We start from the raw sequence: 19,933 nt of genomic DNA on the forward strand, positions 1-19,933 counted from the left end.
ATCTACACTGATACTTATCAGTCCTCCAACTCGAGATACTCGTCGTTCTCAGCCTGCTCATTCCCGCCATCATTCCCATCACTATCTTTGCCATTGCTTGTATCCTCCGGCGCTGCCACGATAACGTTCCCATCCTTATCAACGTCGCTTTCTACGTACCAGCGAATCTCATCACGAGTCGCCAAGTAAGTGCGCTCAACGCAATCAAGCGACCATTTCTCCCAATCACCGCAGTATGTCCATAGGAACTCATCCCGTGTATGCTCGTGCCAGTTATCTCCCACTTCAATACCGACTGTCTCCAACAACGCTGCGATCTCATCGCCCATGAGGAATAGTCGCGCAAATATGAGTAGCTTGTGGTCTTTCAGCAGGTATGGCGCGTGCTTTGGGAACAGCGCGACGGTCTTGCGTAGCTGAAGGGCGAGGGTGTGAGCGGTGTTGAACGTCCAAGTAGGATTCCTCAGCTCATGGAGACTGGTGTCGAAGAGCGGGGTGAGGAAGTGGACGACGGGGTATGAGCGGCGCTTTCCTGGGTCGGTAGCAATTTCTGGGTCGATGCTGCCGACGTATCTGACCCTGATCGCTCTGTATGGTAGGTCTCTGTCCGCGGCTTTCACAATGTAGCGGCTTGACCCTGCTTTCTCCCTCATGACACAATAGGTGCGTCTTAAGACTTCTGCAGCGTTTGTTTTGTTCTACTTGAGGTTGTCCGCGATCTTCTCCGCTCGCTGCTTGTGTTCTTTCGTCCTAAAGACCCATTCACCGCTCTTGAAGAGGCTGTGGGCTACAGCTCTTGCCGCATCCTGCAGTACCGTTTCCCGGAAGTGATCGAAGACCGTCGTTCTCATACGGAGTATGTGTTCGGCCGAGTCGTCTGCGCTAGCGTTCGTTGTGGGTGAGAGTTTGGGTGGCATATTTCGGTGTCGCTCGCTCGAGTTGTTGAGGACTTTGCGAAGGTGGTTGTGTTCTGCAAATGTATTAGGAACCCTCGTTTGCTAGTGAAGGGCGGAGAGCTTTGCAAAATACCTTAGATCATCAGTCTCGAGACGTCGACGACAGAGCACCACGGAGGTAGTCAGTGATGATTCGACTGACTGGGAAAACATGCGAGTGTACTGTATTGCCCCAGGAGGTTGCGTGCCGATTGAGTGTGTGAGATGATCTAGGGGAGTGGCAGCTACAGAGGTACCCAGAACCATCAAAACAACACCTGCAGCACCATACTGAGCACATCTACAATGTCATCATCACAGCATATTGCAAGATCTCACATAATTGATGGGAAAGAGATCTATTTATACATATTTATAAGGCGCACAGCGGCGCCATCCCCCCAAACCGCACCGCACCACCTCTGCCACCACCAGGAACTCAAGATGTTTTGCCCGAAGGCCCCAATCCCTCTCCACCCCACCCAGATCTACTGTCCGAAGACCGGCCTGTCAAGACGTGTCAGCTTAGCTCGTCAATGTGTGATCAATTAAGACTTACTTCCACTCATCCAGCTCACGGGCGAGCTTCCAGGCCGAAACCCCCACCTTCATCCTCTCCCTCTCCCTCTTCTCCGCCGCAACCGCTCTCTCCCACCGGAGCTTCTCCTTGATCATGCCCTTGGCCTCGGCCAGGGCGGCCACCTTGTCGGCGTTGGTGATGGCGATACGCCACACGGCGTTCCAAGATGGCCCCATGTGGGCTGCGGACGTTGGCGGCGAGGGCGCGGGAGCATAGTCGACCTCTGGGTCGAAGAAGAAAGTCATTTTGTTGGGGTCTTGATGTGTTGTAGGTATCAGAGTGTGGTATGGTGAGTATGTTGGAAAGTTTTGGAGGGTGCCAGCTAGGATACACAGACGCGCAAGACTAAAGGTTTAATTACAATTCTCCTCGCTCTTCACCTACAAACGGGCAGCTCGACCAATCAGTTCCAACCCACCCAACTCTTACTCATTACACGCCACACTCTCACTTCACCTGATCTCAAATCTCCCATCTTAAAGCTCTCTGGCTTGACCTTCTTGTGCTCACGTCCCTGCTCCCAAGCCCTTACCTTCTTCTTACTGCCATCCCACTCGACAACAACACCGACGTGATCCGGTTTCCCAACATCCATCGCGTACTTAGCATGCATTGGCCCAGTCTTACCCTGGAACTTTGCATTGCGGAAGCTGATGATGTCACCAGGACGGATCTCATCATATACTTGGGTTGACGCGTTCGCTAGGTTGGCGTACACAAGCGCGCCGTATGAGCGAGTTGAAATTGGGGGCAGTGCGTCATTGAAGGGCTTAAACAGCTCCTCAATCAGTCCCTGCGGCGTGCCATTGCCTACGACGGTGTTCTGCTTCGACTCAATAGTCTTGGCTATCGAACGACCAAACTGCTCGTACGCGTTCTCCAGCTGATCAGGACGCTGGCCGGGAGGCGGCGGCTCATTGCGCTGTTCAAGATCCACGTCGGAGACGTTGGTGGACTCGAAGCGGGCGGAAATGATTGTTTGTGAGTAGTCAAGGTAAAGAACTTTGATGAGTTTCTCCACAGTGTTGCCTGATTGCGACTCCTTCATGTCTACCAAGACGTCTTTGCGGGCTTGGAGTGATGGGGGAAGTAGCTTGGGCTGGGTCCACCAATGCGACGACATCCCCAAATCGATATCGTTTGCAATGAAACCTTGATTCGTTGCCGGGCGAGGCTGATCCATGGAAGATCGAGTTGTCAGCATTTGGGCTGCATCAAGCGACTTCCGAGTGTTCAGCATCCGAGGCGGTGCCTCCGTTGCGACTGGCGAAAACATAGAAACTGGGCGTTCCTGCGGTGGCGGCGGGACCATTCTTTCTTGAGCTGGAGGAGGCGGAGCTTGTAAAGGTGGAAGAGGCGGAGGTGCATGCTGGTGTGGAGGAGCCTGAGGTGGTGGAGGCGGTGGCCTATCGTGAGACTTCCGAGCTGGCGGGGAAGAGTACAAATCATCCTCTTCATCTGATTCACCCGCTTGGCGATGTGGTACAGGAGGCATCGATGGTGGCATGGGTGGTGGTGGGCGATTCTGCGGGGGCGGTGGCACTGCTCGAGGAGCTGGAGGCGCCGCGGCTTGCGGAAGGGGTGGGCCAGTGTACTTGAACGGGTCATATTCTTCATCGTCATCGTTCATAGGGGCGCTGCGAGTCGGTGGTGGTACCGGTGGGAGAGGCGGTGCACCACGGGGAGCATCTGTTGATGGCCGACTGGGCGCCTGCTGGGGTGGTGGAGGCGGCACTGCACGAGGTGCAGTAGGAGGCAGAGGCGGCATTCCCTGAGGAATAGTGGGCGAGCGTGCTGAAGTTGGCTCGTCTGTCAAGGTATTGTCTTCTACGCTGGAATCGCGAGCATGTGACTTCAAGGCGTCCTTGTGAGTTGCCTCGGGCGCCATGTCAGTGTCATAGTCACCTTCGTAGTCAGTCTCGCCGTCGTTACGGTCCAGTTTGCGAATCGGAAGATCTTCATGGCGCGATGGAGGTGCCTGCGTTGGTGGAGGTGGCGGAGGCGGACGGCTCATTGTAGGCGATGTAGGACCCGCTGACGGAATGGGAGGCACGCGTCTTTCTGCCAGATCCTGAGCTGGCTCGCCAGAAGCGAAATACGAAGCCCGCCTATTGGATGGCTGGGAAGAGGCAGACGGAGTAGGGGCAGTATCGGTCATCTCATCACCAGACTCAGATCCGGGCCCAGGAGAGAGAACCTGCGGAGGAGGTGGTGGTACCGGTCGAGCTAGGTACTGTCAGTGTTGTTCACGTATTGATAGCCGATATGACTTACAGGCCGATGGGACAGGAGGGGGAGCAGGACGTCCTGGATAATGTTAGAACCAGTGGAATGGACGTAAGAATTATTGATAGAGCCAAGTGCACACGCATACTAGACACGCATACAGTCATCACATATTCCGACAGACCGTCATAAGTGACATATGTCTTGGACAAGGTCTCGGAAGATGGCGACTGCAGGCGGCCTTGGGTATGGCGTACAAAAGCGCGGATTGGTTTGCGAGGAATGATAAACTTACGGTCTGTTGGAACAGGCGGAGGACCATCGCCAGTAGTTGGCCGGGCTGGCTGAGACGCGACCTCCTCTACGTCTGGCACTTCGTTCGCTGAGTGATTGCCAGTGATGGGGTGCGGAGTTTCATCCTCCTTCTCGACGGAAAGCGTGCGGTCTTCAGGTTCTGGGCTTCGGACGGGCATCATACCAGGCATACCAAACATAGGAACTCGTTGCTGAGGCATGCTGTACTCCTCAGTCTCTTCGGGCCTTTTCTCGGTGGTCGATTTCTTCTTCTTCGGTGGAAGACCACCGCCCATGGGCATACCACCTCCGAACATACCAGGCATACCGGGCATGCCGGGAATGCCACCGCCCAATCTCCTCATGCGCTCGCGTAACTCCTCCTTCCGTCTCAGCTCGGCAGTCTCCTCGTCTTCCTCTTCCTCCTCCTCTTCTTCGGGCACGTCTTGCTCATCACCAACGTTGGGCTCTTCCGTTGGGGCGGTGGGTGCTCTGGGAGGTGGCGGCGGCGGGTGCCTGCTCTTTGGTCGGTCCTGGTCCTCTTCGACACTTGTAGATTCTCCTCCAGCATCTTCAGTATCTCCAGCTGCTGATTGGTCAGCGTCGTTCTCGCTGAGGAGATCGCGGTCACGGTTGAGCGCGTCTGGAGAGCGGATATCGTGCGATGTTCGCGGAGGGCGATTCTGGTCCATGGACGCACGACCCTTGGAAGCTCCACTTGTCACGCGCTCGAGGCCAGTGTCCTCGCTGTCTTCAGCGGGTGCGTCTTGGGACTCAGTCCTCTTGGCCACAGGCGGTCTCTTTGGCTTTTCCTTGTGCATAGCCGCGGCCCTTTCTGCCTGCTCCTGCTGCTGTTTCTGCAGCAGAGCGATGCGTTCCTTCAGGCTAATCTTGGGCTGTGGCTCTTCTTCGCCCTCGTTCGCATTTGCCTTGTCATGCGCGGCCAATCCCGCGCGCTCCGCATCGTTCTGGGTCTGCGCCTGACGCTCCGCAATTTCAGGATCCTCTTCGCGACGGTAGGTCTTGACGGGTGGAGCCTCTCGAGTGGGAGGAACGTAGGCATTGCGGCTCGGCGGGGGAGCCACGAAGGGCTTCTTGATGAAACTAGGAGCGCCGCCAGAGGGCTTGAAGGGTTTGGGCGGAGGATCAGTGGGCTTGTTGAAAGCAGCAATGCGGTCCCGGAAGGCATTGTTCTTGGGTGCGACAGGCGGAGGAGCCTTCTTCGCTGGAGGAGCGGGCTTGGACGACTCCGACTGCGGCGGCAGGGCTTCCGGAGCCTTTGCGCTCGACGCAGAGCGAGGCGACATGGGTGACATGGGCAGCGGTGTTGTTTTGGCAGCGCTGGGCACCTCAATGGGAGGGGCCTGGGGCTTTGGCGGCTCTGGTTCTTGAGGCAGCACTGGCTCTGGCTCCTGCTGCGGTATTTGGGGCGTGGGAGGGGCTTCCTGCACAGGCGGCTGCTCTAATGGCTTGTGGCGCGAAGCTCGGTTGGGTCGTGGTGGCGGCTCTGGCTCGTAGCGCTCGACGAAGTTCCTGGGGAAGAGGCCATCGTGCTTGGTGCCGCTGTCGTCGGTGTATTCGCCCACGTACCAGTCGTCGCCCTCCTCCTCGGTGACGGAGATGATCTGGCCGACCTTGAAGCCCAAGTCGTCTTCGTGGTTAGACACATAGTCGAAGACGGCCCTGACTTTGTACATGGCGGCGGGCGGTGTCGATGGCTACAGAGGTGGTCCGGCGGCGGAAGACGCAATGGGGGTGACAGCTGCGGTCCCTGCCTGACAGCGCTACAGCAAGAATGTGTGGGAGCTCTCTAGGTGCACGGCGGGTCTCGGACGTGTAGCTGCGATGACGCCCATGTCAGCCTGGGCAGCAATGCGGGACGCGCGGGTCAACGGGGCAGCCTACCATTCAATGCTTGCACCCATACAGCTCTGGGCGAGGGGCAGTGGGAGATATGAGGGCTGCTGCAGGTGCCTCGTGCGAACAAGTGTGGTGACGAAGCTCAAACAGCCCCGCCCAAGTCCCCGACGCTCCGCCAAGCACGCCCAACGAGGTTCCACTTCACACTCTAGCCACGACGATCCCAACACCAACACAGACCCGTCATGCCGCCCAAGTCCATCCTGAAGAACTCGACTGTCTCTACCAACGCGCCTCCGGGCAGGAAACCTGTGAATGCGCGCCACCTTGCAGTTGCCCGCCACCATGCGACGGTACTTGAAGACCGCAAGCGCGTTGAGGCAGAGGTGCTGGAGGCCGTCATGACCCTCATGGACTTTCCCACCTCGCCAGACGCCGATGCTAAGCGACCTTCGCACTCCGACGCTCACTTCTTCCAGAAAGCAGTAATTCCCTTTCAGCCCGCCGACTACGACGCCCTCATCGAGGAGCGCAACATTGCCGACAAGTGCGGATACGCTCTGTGCCCGCGCCCCAAGAAGAAGGCGCGATCCTCCGCGAGGAAGCAGTTTGTTGACACAGATCACGGCGTTGAAATAGTAGACAGGAAGGTGCTCGAGGTGTGGTGTTCAGACGACTGCGCAAGACGCGCACTCTACGTCAAGGTGCAGCTGAATGAGGAGCCGGCGTGGATGCGACACGGCGGGTACGGCGACAAGATTGAGCTCATGGTCGACAATGCCGACGAACATGAAAAGGCCCTACCGCTACGTCTCAAACAGGAGAGTGCGACCACGGCTGACGCAGATGACGAAGCAGACCTGGACGCAGCCTGGGCCGCCCGCGCAGACGCCATGACTGATCTTGCGCTCGAACGAGGCGAGAAGCCGGGCAACCCTACCAAGGCAAACAACGACCTCGTCCAGGACCAGATCCTCGAGCGCTCTTCCAGCAACGCGCCGCCTCAACCACCGTCGCTTCCTGCGCAAACATCTGACCACACCATGGCTATTGAAGGGCACGTTCCACGTATAAACAGGAAAGACAAGGACGACGATGAAGACGATGATCAGGACTGGGACAAACACTTGCCTGGATGAGTGGGGATGACACCAGTCATTGCATTACGACATTCATACACCGGCATGCACACGTAGAAGACTGCAATGATATGTATAGACCACCCAGCGCGCGGTATGCACTTCAAAGACCATGCGGATAAAACCTTCGGTTGAAGAGGTGAGTCCTGACCTGAAAGATGGCGGACAGCATATTGCACACGCCAGAAGGGTATGCATGTCAGAAATGCTCGCGACATGTGCGCTGAGGCGGAGGACGAGTCACGCATGCATGGAGGGAATGAGATCTTGAATAGCTTCTGTAGATATCTATCAACGTAATAGTCCATCAACATGAAGGTGCATTTAACACCGTCTCGTGCATCTTGACGTGGTGATGTGACCCAGCCTGCAACCCATCAGAAGCCGCGGAGGTCTCGCACGGGCCACTCCGCCGCAAACTCCACTCGACATTTCGATATGCACATCGGAATCATCACTTCAGCCGCCATTGAACGCCCACACGCGGCTGTCGCATCGCCAACATGGCTCTAAGCCGCCAGTCCCTCTCGCCTACTTCCAACCTCCTCCGGAATTCTCGCCTCTTCTCGCTGCCCAACCCACTTGCTCGACCGCCCGTGAGCGACACCTACGGCGCGGGCATCTCCAAGTCCTCCGACACCGCGACCCTGCCATACCCGACCCACCAAGCGATTGCAACGACAAAGTCCTCATTAGCACGTGGCGATTGGGGTCTGAAGCGGCCGATTCCGTCAAGGAGTCATCTGGTACAAGTGAGCGACCCAGTACTGAGGGTTACTCAGCTGGATACTATCGAGCATGTTACGGACTTCGAATCGGCTGCAGATCATGTGCGGACAAGACAAAAGTGGGAAGAAATGGGAGTGCCAATGATCAAGGGCCTGTCGTTGATGAGAAATCGCGGCGTGAGCGACGACTTGCTACCGGGAGCTTTTGAGGTTCGGGATGATACTACGAGTTACGACACGGATCTCGGACTGGATGAGGCTGGACTTTACCTAAAGGCTCTCAAGAAGAGCATGCCTTCGGAGCGAGTCAAGGCTCAATGGGACGACTTCAACGCCACCTGGAGAAAGAGGTGGGAAGAAAAGCTCGCGAGTTTCAGGGCTCGTGGATGGGGCCTTCACCTTTCCGACTTTAAATCCTTTCAGAAAGAAGCGAGCAGGAAGTCATCAAACGATAAGCCTTGGCTAGAGGAATTCGTAGCCCTTCAGAAAGAGCATAGGGATGCAAGGAACGCTCTGAAGCAGCGACTGAAAGCCCCGCAGACTCCAGGATCATTGCAGTTTACACCCTTTACCCCGCCACCCGTGGATCCCGTCGTTCATAATACCAGGCGATGGAAACACGAGGGACCTTGGCTTCCTGGTATGGGTGCCGAGGACTTCATCTCTTTTCTTACCAAGAAGCTCGCAGGCCGCAAGAAGGAGTTCAATGACTACCTAGTCGAGTATGTCAAGAACGAGATATACGCCACTCGTCGACTTGCCGCTTCCAGATCCGGCGAATTGGCACCAATTGACGCCCAAGAAGCCGAAGTCTGGCAAGAGCAACGAGAAAAGGCCTGGCGTCACATCACAAAACCCGAAATTGATGCTGGTATCAAGGCGCTAAGGCAAGAGACTGCAAAGGACCCACTAAGCAGCAAGCTCGTCAGCAAGTTGATACTTCCCTTCTTGAAGCTCCCAGCCATCAGATTCAAGCACACCGCATACAATCCAGACGCTGCCAAGAATGAAGTCGATCAGTACCAATTCGACCAAGAAACCGCGCCCCTCTCCACCCACCCTTCAGCCGGACTCGGCTATCTTCGTCACAAGTCATACCTCGCCAATCACCCCATCCTCGGTCCCCAAGAAAACCCTGCCCCCATACCTGCTCGTGTCATGCAAGCCAGACGCACAGGCACAAAGAACGAGCTCTACGCCCGTCTAGGAGTAGGCGGCTTTGTAGCAAACGACGACCACAGCGGCACAACTTCATACACTGTTCCCAGGAACTATGCGGCTGCCAAGGACGTCGAGACAATTGATGTGGACACGCCCGGTGGCAGGAAGATTATGGTGCAACCCCAGTTTGGTAGCGTCACCAACGACGGGCGCATACAGATCAAACTGAAGCGATCCGTTGGTCAGGAGGTTGCTGTTGGCAGAGGCGAATTCGACGAGAAGCCGCCAGCAAGACCGTATGCTGAAAAGGTTTCTTTCAGGAATTTGGTCGGTGGAGCAAAGAAGAGTGGGATCAAGGAGTTGGATGAGCAGAGTGAGCAGGGTCAGCAGTTCAGTGAGTTCCTGGAGAGCACGAAGCCTCAGGGACATGCGCAGCCACCGAGGGGTTTCCCTGGGATGGCTGAGGCGTTGCGAGGGGACTAGATGGTACAACATATTTGTATTATACTGCACACATTGTATTGTATGAAATAAACATGAGATATCTACACACCTCTCGTAGTCGCTTTTCAGTCACAAGTCTCGCCAGCTATACTCAGAAAAACGTGTCTATTTGAGCCTTACTAGACATCGAGATGCCAAGTCTTGTACGGGACCCAACACGACATGATCCGGTGCAACTATAGCGAAGAAGCCTCCGGATACCAACGCGACGGGGCAGGCAACAACCCAGTGTGAGTACCTCCATTGAAAGATCATGGGTCCGCGCTAGTGGCGAGAATAGTTGCCTACATTCTGAGACATCTGGCAGGCTCCGACTTCGGCTTGGCAGAACATGATATCGAAGGAGGTCGGAGGTGCCGAGGATGTAGAATTGTGCTGCCGTACCGCTTGTCTTAGCTCCTAGAGTGGGCATGATAGCGAGAAAATCCCAAGTCTTTGTTCAAATGTGAGACAGGTGGTAGGCTGGGGCCTATTCGATTTTCTCTGATGTGGACCTTGCGTTGGGAGTGGCATGTGATCGTGTCCATGCCGTTCGCAAGCATTGCACTTGAGTCTGGTCCTACCGTCCATGATTTCGACCTCTACTTCGGTGAAGTCTCGCCATGCTTAGCAACTCACTGCAACACACCGTTCAACAGAGGTTTTCACCAAGCTCGGTTCCAGCGATGGAACCTGATCTATTCATACCTAACTTTTGGCCTAAGCCAGTCATTCAGCTGCTATCGTACCCATGTAACAAAGCTTGTTGCTCCTGTGCAAGGCTGTAGTTGGTTCTCAGTGGCGATGGGGCCGAAACCTGGTAGTGGCATACGTTCTGCTTACAGGTAGACCAGGCAACCCGGGACGGCGCGTATATGGTTCCTGTGAGACGTGAGAAGAAACGTGGCTTAGTTTTGATGGAAGTGTCGGATAGACTTGCTTATGAGACATCAGCAACATGGAGTCGATACTGCAATGGGCTGTTTGTCCGAACTTGACTACCTTAATAAGCATCCGAACAGTAAAGATACAGTGAGACGCTTCCGCCCCGTACCCTTCGCTTCCCAGATGTTGGTAAGTGTAGCGCTGCTAAGCGATACGTTTCAGCAGCAGTGCCATCATTCTCGAGTACGAGGTCGCTTCTCAGTAGGGTGTAGTCTTCAGTACTGCAGCGATGACATTGGTTGGACAAACTAAATTTTACGTATATGTACGCAATGTACAAGCAGGCGGTGAGCTCTCGTAGCTCTCAAGTTCGCAGCGGTTCTTCAGCCACCGATAGCGTCAACAAAGCTCGCAGAAAGTAAATTTTCGCGTGTGGAAGCCGTCATGGAGGCTGAGCAGCTATGTGACACTGATAGCGGATTGGCGATATGGTGTGGCACAGCACGCCTGAGGCCATTGTCGGCCTAGTCTGTTGAGGCGTCGTGGCTGAGGCAGTAATATCGATGGACATTGAGTGCACCATGGAGATTAGCCGGTATGTCGTTCGTGAAAAGACGGTGGAATGAAACTCTCGTGACAGTGGGACCTGTTAGCCGGAAGAGCATCTGGCAAGCAACGTGACAGGTGAGATATCCGAACAGTACCGAGTCTTCCAAGCTCATGGTAACGCTTTGTCAAGACCGGCATGTGCGAAGTACATGCTTCAATTCTGCCAATTACAACCCGATCTCACTCCGTCATCCATCTCTTCGTCCGCGGATGAAAGAGTGCGCGGGACCAACGCCGAAGTGTGGCTGCTCGATGTGTGGCCATGCGCACCTTCATCAGGCCAATTCCCTTTTGGGATCTGTTGACGCAAATAGCGGTGTCGCAAATTGAGGGAGCGGCTCGCTTCTCAGCCACTTGGTAGTTATTCACCAGTCGAAGGATTCAACCCCCAAAGTATCAGAAAAGTGACGGAAAGCGCAACTCTTACAGCTGGTGGCTGAGGCTGTGAAGCGACGGAAAGGCCAGGGGCCAGGGGGGTGCCACCAAACGGCTCGCAAGCAGCATGCATCGGATGACCGCCACATCCGGCAAACAAAGATGTTTGTGGGACTGTCGCATTCACGCTGACGGCGGTGGAAATTTGTAAGGAGGTCAATCTGTTGTCGCGGTCGGTCAATTGCAGCCTCTCGGTGCTACCTACGAGTTGGCGCTAATTGAGGGTTGGAAGAAGGCGCTGACGAAGACTCACCTCCCGCGGGCAGGTGCGACGCACACTGTCGAGTGCTCTTTCCCGACTTCGGCTGGGTCAAGGCAGCAAGGTGGCCATGAGCTCACAAGCTCAGCAATTCGCCTCCCCACCCTCATCAATGGTGCGCATCACGGCCATTTGTGAGCACCTCTTGCGCGATTCTGCAAGAAATGCAAGAAAACTAGCGACGCGCAATATACTCGCGGTGTCGAAGTTTGAGAACGCGACGCATGAGGCCAGTATGCGAACGATGCGTCCGCTGCTCGCGTGCAGCGTGGGTGCATCCCGTCTCCCTTTAGCGCCCGCCGCAACGTGATGCCCCACAGCCAGTTGAGCGGCCAAGCACCCTTCCCTCTATCCATATCACTACTCGAGGCAAAGCAATATGGTCGGGCATTGGGCGCCGATCAGCAAAATGCCCGGCTTCTGGTGCCTGGCATGGAGGCCCGCCTGCCTCACGACACGGGAATGACTGCATAGCCCCTACCATCATTCGCCAGTCTTTCAGCTGAGAGCTGGCGATCCGGATCTCTTTCATCGCTAACAGCACTAGCACGGCCTCTATGTCTTCATCAAAGGAGGATGTCATCAGGCGAAGTCACTAAAACCGAGCTTGAGGGATGGTGACGGGGAGGACGGGGTGCGCTCGAGCACCGGCAATTTATTGCTGCCCATCGAGTCTGAGACAGGTTGTGCGGCCGCGCGGATGCGCAAACCGGCTACCAGTTGCGACAATTTTTCCAATTCCCCAATTGCATCGGGTCAGTCTCCCTCTTCATCACCCTCAGGCACAGGGCACCGGTCAGAACCACGGCCCACTCGCGGCTGGGCGGTGTCTTCGGTCGCTCGCAGGCTGTGCAATTCACCGCTGCGCAGCCCTAAGGAATGGCCCCAAAGACGCCCGGATCATGTTCATGCATTCCGTCCTGCCTGCCGCTGCGGCCGCCTGGCACTGGCACTTTTTTTCTGCCCGCCCGTTTCGGTCATCTGTGGTAAATCTGCTCCTTGTCCACTCATTGTGCACTTTTCCAGGCTACAACCTGCGCCGCCTTGCACTTAAAAGGAATCCTCGCCCAGTAGGGCTGCACTTTACTTTCCTCGAAGCTGCATAGCTCCCTGCACATGATCCTCTCTATTATTACCCCTTCGCCGCTCTGACTCTTTCGCTTTTCGGCCCATGTGTCCTTGAATCTACGAGTACACTCATCCTACTTGCCGCTTGTCTTAGTCGGGCCGTCACCTGTTCCTCAAATACCCTCAGTCTCCCCAATATCGCCAAAACATCGAAACTACGCAAATCGACCGGTATCCTGATCAGTTTACACTTTGTGTCATCTGGATACACACGTCATCAAGACACTTTACCGTCCGGTACTTCCATATCCGCCTATCCCCCGACGGGCTCATTACCCCGGATAAGCTGGTTTGACATCATACTTCACTGAGAACATCCAGCCCAGGACAAAAGCTTGAGGCAAGGAGTTCTATTACCTTCTTCGCCTCTAGGAGATCTACCAACTCCGACTTAACCCATTACACATCGCCATCATGTGTCGGATCGAGGAGCGCGAGGAGTTCACCCCTGATGGGCGACCCCTGACATCTACCCGAGCCTGCCTGTGTGCGAAGGCACGTGGGGACAGACCATGCCGAGACGCAATCCACGTACCCATTCGATACATTCCTAGAAGTGGCTCCATGGGCACACCGTCTCCGACGAATCCACCTACTCCCACCACTTCAACATACTTGGTCCAAACACGTCGTCCATCTGGCAGTGGTAGCCGTCCCTCCACTCGGGATGGTCAACGACCTATCAGCAACGAGATTTTCATAGAGTTTGGCACGAAGAAAGACAAAGGCAAGAAATACCCATTGATCTCGCTCTCCTCAAAACCCTACGATCGGTCTTCACTCGGCTCTGTTGGATCTCATGATATCGCTGTGAACTCAGTGGGCTCTGATGCGTCCTACACTTACCGAACTGGCTTCCCGGAAGCCCCTTTGCCTCCACCAGCAGCCTTCGATCATCACAGCAGCTACCTTACAACTCCTACTGCACCATACGGTCAAAGCTCTCGCCATGTTCCGTCAGCGTCTTCCAGTCAGACGCCCTCGCTTTACGTCGCGTCGGACGCAGAGTACGACCCACCGGCTAGGCAGCGAAGTACAAAACGCTCTTCCACGGTGATTCACAACCCACCTACTGCTGTTCCGTCATCGCCACCTCAGCGTCAGGGTGGTATGTTATCTGATTCATACCGAACGGCCAGGGTTGCTCCACGAGAGACGTACACATCAGACCGCCCGCACCCACTCGACTACGACGCCTTTGCTGATCACTCGAGTTCGTCTTACACTAGCTCGGGCGCACCTGAAGGCGCTCGTCGCACCAAAACTGGCGACGAGCGACAAAGGCAGTCCAAGTCGAGTCGGCATCAAGAAGAGTCTGACCGACGGGTGGCTGATGAGCGTGACAGAGAAGATACTGCCAGACGCGTACATTTCGAACCCGCCCGTGCAGACGGCCGCGCGAATGAGAGGGCAGAAAAGCTCTTCGCTGAGAAGGAGAAAGATCGAGCGTTGGCCAGGGAAGAACTTCGTCGTGTTAAGGAGGAAGAACGCCTCAGACAAGAGAGGAAGGACTCAGAAGCCAAGAAGGCCCAAGATCGTAAGAAGGAGAAATCAAGTCCTCCAACGATCGACTATACGAAGAAGCGGCCGAACGCATCACGCAGACAATCCTCCTCTATGACGTCAGCTGAGCTAGCAGATCAACGGCGCTTGATCAAAGCCGAGGAACAACAGATGCGGAGCGAAAGGCAGATCGCAGAGGCCAGGGAGCGAGAGGAGGAGCTGGCAGCCCGCAAAAGCCAACAAGAGAAGCCGGCTGCATACTGGGACCCGCGTGGCGGCGATCGTTCCCTCTCCACACGCCGCGACTCGATGGCTCGCCACGACAGTCTTACCTCTAACACGCGTCCCGCTGGATTGAATCGCACTCCCAGCAAGCGCCGCCCAAGTGTCTCGCAGCCAAGCCCTCCAGTGCTCGATACTCAGGTGCCTACAGAGTCTTACAGGCCTTCCAGTTCGAGAAAACGCGCGCCTCCGCCACTATCCTTCCCAGCGAACTTCAACCAAGATTACGCCCGGCCGCCATCTGCTAGACGTCCATCCATCAGTCAAGACAACCCGTTCGCAGCAGCCACAATGATGTCGCCGCAGTCAGCATCGCAAGACCCATGGGATCTGCGCACCGTCGAGGGTTCACTTCCATCTGCCCGACCTCTAGGCGATGGTCGTCGTCCATCTATGCAGTCTCGCTATGTCGATGCCTTTGCCACAGACTCTGAAAGCCCAGATGACCACCCGCCTGTATACGCTTCGCGCACTGGTCTAAGCCGCAAGGGATCGAAGCGGAAGCACTGAGCTTCATGTCACTTTGTATTTCTCGGGTCATGCGTCTGCAACTGTTTATCGTTTTTGCTTCCTGCTGTTGGAGTTCAGTATGCGTCTGTTCTTGTTATGATACCCTTCCGCCAGCACTGTTGTATACGATACCCTCTTGTACCCTGATTAGATATATACCCTTGTTTCCCTGCGCATCTATCGTATTCATTAGAAATGACAAATTCATGGCACATCACGAAAACGTCTTTACGAAACATTCATCATTCTTCGCAAATAGTACATGTGGCTACGTATTCAGCAGACTCACTGCCGCCTACGTACTGTCCCTGCACTATCTAGGCTTCCCGCATTCTGGGAAACGTTGATCCGGTGTCCAGAGTTCCGCCTTCGGAGGTGGTGTCTCCTGGTAAGGATCAACCGGTATGTCTAATTCGGCGTCAACCCCAAGCCGGAAAGTCTTGTAGGGCGGAGCATCAGGGTTTTGTCCTTTCCACTCATTGATTTGGTCGGTTATCTCGTTTCTGAGGCGCTCAAGCAGGTACAAGTAGCGGCGATGCTGTTGGAAAGAGGCGGGAACGCTGGTGTCGAACGCTTTGATGGCTTGAGATAGCTTGTTAATGACAGCGGCTTTCTCCGGAGGGTAGCTGAGGTTTTCTGATGCCATGCTATGGAGCGGATTGAAGAGAAGGATGATCTTGATGGTGTTCTGATGCTTCTCATTCTGCATTGATATACTGGACTTGTTTGCTGCGAGCGGAGTCCTTCACGGTGAAACACATAGAACAATCAGCATACCAAAGCCTATTAGAGAGTAAGCTTGCATGATTGATTACCGCAATTCGTGTATCTACCTGCAAGCTTATATCCCTATCTCCTTCTTTGGATAGGTGAATCGATCATGGCTTTGAGAATAAGGCATGGCGTCAGTAAGATGGAACGCGTGTAAGTGACTAGATTGCCGAGGACAGGGCTGTTCATTGACCGTTCAATTAATGATCATATGGCACTCGTAATCCATACTCAAGCCATTAACCACACTCAACCCATGGATCTCGCGCCACCGCTTGCTTTCATTCTCTCTTTAGTTTCGCAACATCACTAGACAGCCTCATCTCGTCCTTCTTCTCCCTCTCGATATACTTCTGCTGCTACTACGAGGTGAATAATGTCCATGCTGATCTGTCCCTGCGTCCTGACTGGCTACCTGGTAGGGATGATCTTCTGACTCTGGTATACCAAGCTCGGTATCAACGTCGCGCCAGACTTGGGAATCAGAAATTGGGCTTTCTACGTCTTCAATCAACCACCATCCGATAGATATGTCTATCTCGCTTTTCAGACGCAAACAGAGATACAGAAGCCTGCGCTGCTGGAATAGCGTCATTGCCGTGCTTGGTTCGATAGCGGCGATGGCAGTGTGTATCTTTTGGATCGTGGGAATATCGGCGCTCATGAGCGTACGTCTCTCTTCTTCGGTCATGGCTGAGTTAGTTGTGTTGAAGAAATTGCTGTCGTAGGAAACATTACGTGCTTCTAAGCCCTGAACGTGGACAAGCGTCGCGAATAGTTTGTGCAAACACTAGTGTTTCCATGGCGCAGATGAGACACCCGACCTGGTCACTTGCGTTGTGGGCACAGCATTGCCACGTCGAAAACATTGCGCTTCACACGAAAGTGAGCTGTGGCTTTGAGATAAACGCATTTCATTGGTATCCTATGAGATCTAGTCTAGTACGGATATCCAAATCGATGACCGCCCTGCACTCGTCTCACCAGCGCGTTCCCAATCATCTAGCTATTATTCAGGCGACCTGGCCGTGCTAATCCGCACGAGCGACGACCACGGGTCAAATATTATTCATCCTTGCTCTCAACAACCTGAGACAGCGAGCCCTTCACAGGAACGTAGTTGAAGGCCTCATCAGATCGCTGGCGACGTGGCGGAAGCGAGAAGCTGATCTGCGAGTGCGGTGCGGAGAAGGGAGCGCGAGTAACGGGGGTAGACTGTCCCAACTCTTGAAGCTTCTTCTCGAGGTACTCGATGCGGTCGTCTTGTTCTTGAGTGTGGTGCATCTGCTGCTGGTACATGCTAGACATGTAGTCGTGCTCGTTGGATAGGCGGTCGAATTTCATAGCGGCGTAGTTGATGTCGTTTCGAAGGCGAAGGGTCTCGCGATTGCCGTCGTGCTTTACGCTCGCGATATGACGGCGATGGGCTTCACTGAGGTCACGAAGTTGTTTCTCGTGTACGCCGCCAACGTCGTTCGTGAGGAATTTGGTGAGCGCCTTGCCAGTGGATAGACGTGCTAGAAGCGCGATCGCGACTGCAACAAAGACTCCGATCAAGAGAATGATCTCGCGATCGCTGATGAGTTCAGTCTGGAGCTGTTAGTATGAGACGCTAGCGTAGTGTTTCAAATTGACGTACTGTAGACGAGACTGCGGAGAGCAGACCGAAAATGCTTGAGCAGAGGAAGAAGGCTAGGAATTCGAAGTTGTTGAGCTCCATTGTGATGATGTCTTGAGTGAGTGAGTTGTTGAGCGGAACGACGTCCGAGCCGCATCGCAGTCAGTTTGATACACACTTGGCTTGGCAGTCTAGCTGATTCCACGAGTGGAGTCAGCTGGGATGAAGCAACACTTCATGCTGGCAAGACGTTGCGATGATGTCTTGTAGCTTTAACTTGTTGTCGGATCAAAATAACAATACGATGACACAATAACATCCTTTGCAAACTCCACAGTCTAGCTTGTTTCAAAACACGAACATCTACTGGAAGATACTTCGGCTGTATGGCCTGAATTCTGCATTCAGGTATGTATATTTTAGATGGCTATATACTGGCAGTATGATTATTTACAGGAAAGTGACTATGAGTACACTGAAGAATGCAGAATATGGCAACCGCGTAGGTAAATCGGACATGATGCATGGAACGCCGTTTTTGAACCCCATATGCAGACCCCGAGATACCTAAAGAACGCCTTAGCCATGCAGTAATGATTCTTGAAACTGAGCTTGCGAAGCCCGTCGATGACACGCTAAACAATTCAGGAAAGATCCATGGGTTCGGCGGCGCTGCTACCGGCACCAGTTGATTCGCGACTACGCTGGTCCTTGATCATTGGGGCAGCAGGCTGCGCGAAACTGTTTTGTGCAGGCGGAGCAGGAACGTTGATGCTGGTATTTACGTGGTCGGTGCGAACCTGTGGAGGCGCGACGTAACCCATATGAGGCTGGGCGTAGATCGGAGGAGTCGCTGGGCCAGAAGAGTTGCGCGGCGGCTTTCGACCACCGATGCGCTGAGCTCGGGGAGCTGGGAAGCAAGCATTCTTGACACGGGTCTGGAACTCTTGAGCGAAGTTGTCGTAGGGCTTCTTGTCCTCGGATGTCTTCCAGCCCATCTTGTTCTTCATGCACTCAGCCTTACGGTGACTAATCGTGGAACCTTCAATGCGAATGCCATTGGCCTCAAAGCGACGACAGCAGTCAGAACGCGACAGGATAAGCAGAACAACGAGAAGGCTGACGTTGTCGTTGTCGAGAAGATGAGGACAAAAATCGCAGACATTACATGCGAAGCGGCGCATGTCTTCTAGTTCCTTGGTGTCGGTGCAGTTGACGAAGCGCTCAGCCATTGAGAACGGTCTAACCATGTCCCTACAGATATGGTTCTGAAGGACATTGGCGACTGAAGATACGGAAACTGGGTAGATGCTACTACGGTCGATCTTGCTTGTAGCAGATGACGAGACCGTGCCGGCGATGTAGACAATCTCGATATCGTCGAACGGGCCCCGATCGAGTTTGATGTCCTTGAGTGTCTTGCCTTCCTTTTGAGCCTCTTTGTAAGTCTCTGCGTTCTTGATACCAGCCTCGCGAGCCGCCTTGACAGCCTCACGAGGTGTGGTAAAGCCATACTCCTTGGCGAGAGCTACGGAATCTTCGTGCATCTCAAACTTGGAAAGCTTACGCTCAACATCAGGAGCGCGTATCCAATCCTCAGACCAGGGTTCTTCTGCGAGGACTTTGTAGAAGACCTTGGTAAGGGCGCGAAGCTTGATCTCAAGATCAGTCATCATACGCCGGCCGAAATACAGTTCATCGGTCTCAAAGAAGGCATTCTCAATAAAGGTCTTTCGATCCTTCTGAGTTAGCTGGCCGCGAGATGGATCATTCTTCCATTCTTGGATGATGTGCATGAACTTGGCGTGGAAGATGTCATCGAAATGTTTTGATGCAGGTATAGCATTCGCTGTACGGCACGTTAATTCATGATCAAGAGATGTTTCCACGGTCTCCACGTACAAGTCGGTGTGTGGGGTTGTTGTGGCGGCGAAGGTGAGGTAACAGCGGTCTGGCTGATCGCGGCAGGTGACATAGTGATCCAAGCGCGATATATGACCTGATATACCGAAAGTAGTAAATTGTCTACTTGTGGATCGGTATAGATGAGAAAGGAAACAGATCTCGATGGAATTCGATGGGGTTGGAGGGTGAGGTTCGTGGCCGGGTCAAAAGGTTGCGGGGTGGTTGGGTTGTCGGAGCGTGAGGGCGGTAGGCAAAAACATTCACGCTCGCGTCGCTAGCGTGCCAAGTAAATTCGGGGTGAGCAATGGAATTACACGTGACCCACATGACTCGGCCCCAACAAGCTTGGAACCTCGGGTGAACGTCATAGTTAGCGCTTCCGCTCACAACCTTCCATCAAGACATCCATTGAGTGCTTCATCTTGTCAGTTCCTCTCCTATTAGCAATGGCTGCGACGCGTTGTACGTTCCTGCATCGCATCGCTACGCGTTGGTATGCGCCCGGGGTGCGCTTGAGTGACGAACCCCTTCCTGTCGCGTTCCTGCAGTATCATCCTCATTTTATCTGCGCTCAGTACGCTCGCCTCCATCCAGATTTACATGCCATCATTGCGAAAATATT

The 19,933-nt window shown here is 54.3% G+C and overlaps 8 protein-coding genes across 8 annotated transcripts; 3 read left to right on the forward strand and 5 right to left on the reverse strand.

Moving 5' to 3' along the window:
- Window positions 1–17: 17 nt before the first annotated feature.
- J4E90_001065 (uncharacterized protein) lies at window positions 18–762 on the reverse strand (the record flags this gene model as incomplete). The annotated part of the gene is made up of 2 exons (XM_051430656.1): window positions 18–679; window positions 759–762. The coding sequence occupies 2 exons, from the start codon at window positions 760–762 to the stop codon at window positions 18–20; spliced, it is 666 nt and encodes a 221-aa protein (XP_051296143.1).
- Window positions 763–1,490: 728 nt separating this feature from the next.
- Window positions 1,491–5,732, reverse strand: J4E90_001066 (uncharacterized protein; the record flags this gene model as incomplete). Its single annotated transcript, XM_051430657.1, has 4 exons — window positions 1,491–1,771; window positions 1,972–3,741; window positions 3,790–3,822; window positions 4,037–5,732. The coding sequence occupies 4 exons, from the start codon at window positions 5,730–5,732 to the stop codon at window positions 1,491–1,493; spliced, it is 3,780 nt and encodes a 1,259-aa protein (XP_051296144.1).
- Window positions 5,733–6,140: 408 nt separating this feature from the next.
- On the forward strand, window positions 6,141–7,034 carry J4E90_001067 (uncharacterized protein; the record flags this gene model as incomplete). The annotated part of the gene is made up of 1 exon (XM_051430658.1): window positions 6,141–7,034. The coding sequence occupies one exon, from the start codon at window positions 6,141–6,143 to the stop codon at window positions 7,032–7,034; it is 894 nt and encodes a 297-aa protein (XP_051296145.1).
- Window positions 7,035–7,537: 503 nt separating this feature from the next.
- J4E90_001068 (uncharacterized protein) lies at window positions 7,538–9,406 on the forward strand (the record flags this gene model as incomplete). The annotated part of the gene is made up of 1 exon (XM_051430659.1): window positions 7,538–9,406. One exon carries the CDS (start codon window positions 7,538–7,540, stop codon window positions 9,404–9,406), a length of 1,869 nt encoding a protein of 622 aa, XP_051296146.1.
- A 3,880-nt stretch (window positions 9,407–13,286) lies between these two features.
- Window positions 13,287–15,017, forward strand: J4E90_001069 (uncharacterized protein; the record flags this gene model as incomplete). The annotated part of the gene is made up of 1 exon (XM_051430660.1): window positions 13,287–15,017. The coding sequence occupies one exon, from the start codon at window positions 13,287–13,289 to the stop codon at window positions 15,015–15,017; it is 1,731 nt and encodes a 576-aa protein (XP_051296147.1).
- Window positions 15,018–15,330: 313 nt separating this feature from the next.
- On the reverse strand, window positions 15,331–15,822 carry J4E90_001070 (uncharacterized protein; the record flags this gene model as incomplete). The annotated part of the gene is made up of 2 exons (XM_051430661.1): window positions 15,331–15,746; window positions 15,795–15,822. 2 exons carry the CDS (start codon window positions 15,820–15,822, stop codon window positions 15,331–15,333), a joined length of 444 nt encoding a protein of 147 aa, XP_051296148.1.
- A 1,031-nt stretch (window positions 15,823–16,853) lies between these two features.
- Window positions 16,854–17,508, reverse strand: J4E90_001071 (uncharacterized protein; the record flags this gene model as incomplete). Its single annotated transcript, XM_051430662.1, has 2 exons — window positions 16,854–17,378; window positions 17,428–17,508. 2 exons carry the CDS (start codon window positions 17,506–17,508, stop codon window positions 16,854–16,856), a joined length of 606 nt encoding a protein of 201 aa, XP_051296149.1.
- Window positions 17,509–18,050: 542 nt separating this feature from the next.
- J4E90_001072 (uncharacterized protein) lies at window positions 18,051–19,381 on the reverse strand (the record flags this gene model as incomplete). The annotated part of the gene is made up of 2 exons (XM_051430663.1): window positions 18,051–19,255; window positions 19,309–19,381. The coding sequence occupies 2 exons, from the start codon at window positions 19,379–19,381 to the stop codon at window positions 18,051–18,053; spliced, it is 1,278 nt and encodes a 425-aa protein (XP_051296150.1).
- Window positions 19,382–19,933: the final 552 nt, after the last annotated feature.

Source organism: Alternaria incomplexa (assembly GCF_024043165.1).
Source record: "Alternaria incomplexa strain BMP 0042 chromosome Unknown scaffold_1, whole genome shotgun sequence".
NCBI lineage: Eukaryota > Fungi > Ascomycota > Dothideomycetes > Pleosporales > Pleosporaceae > Alternaria > Alternaria incomplexa.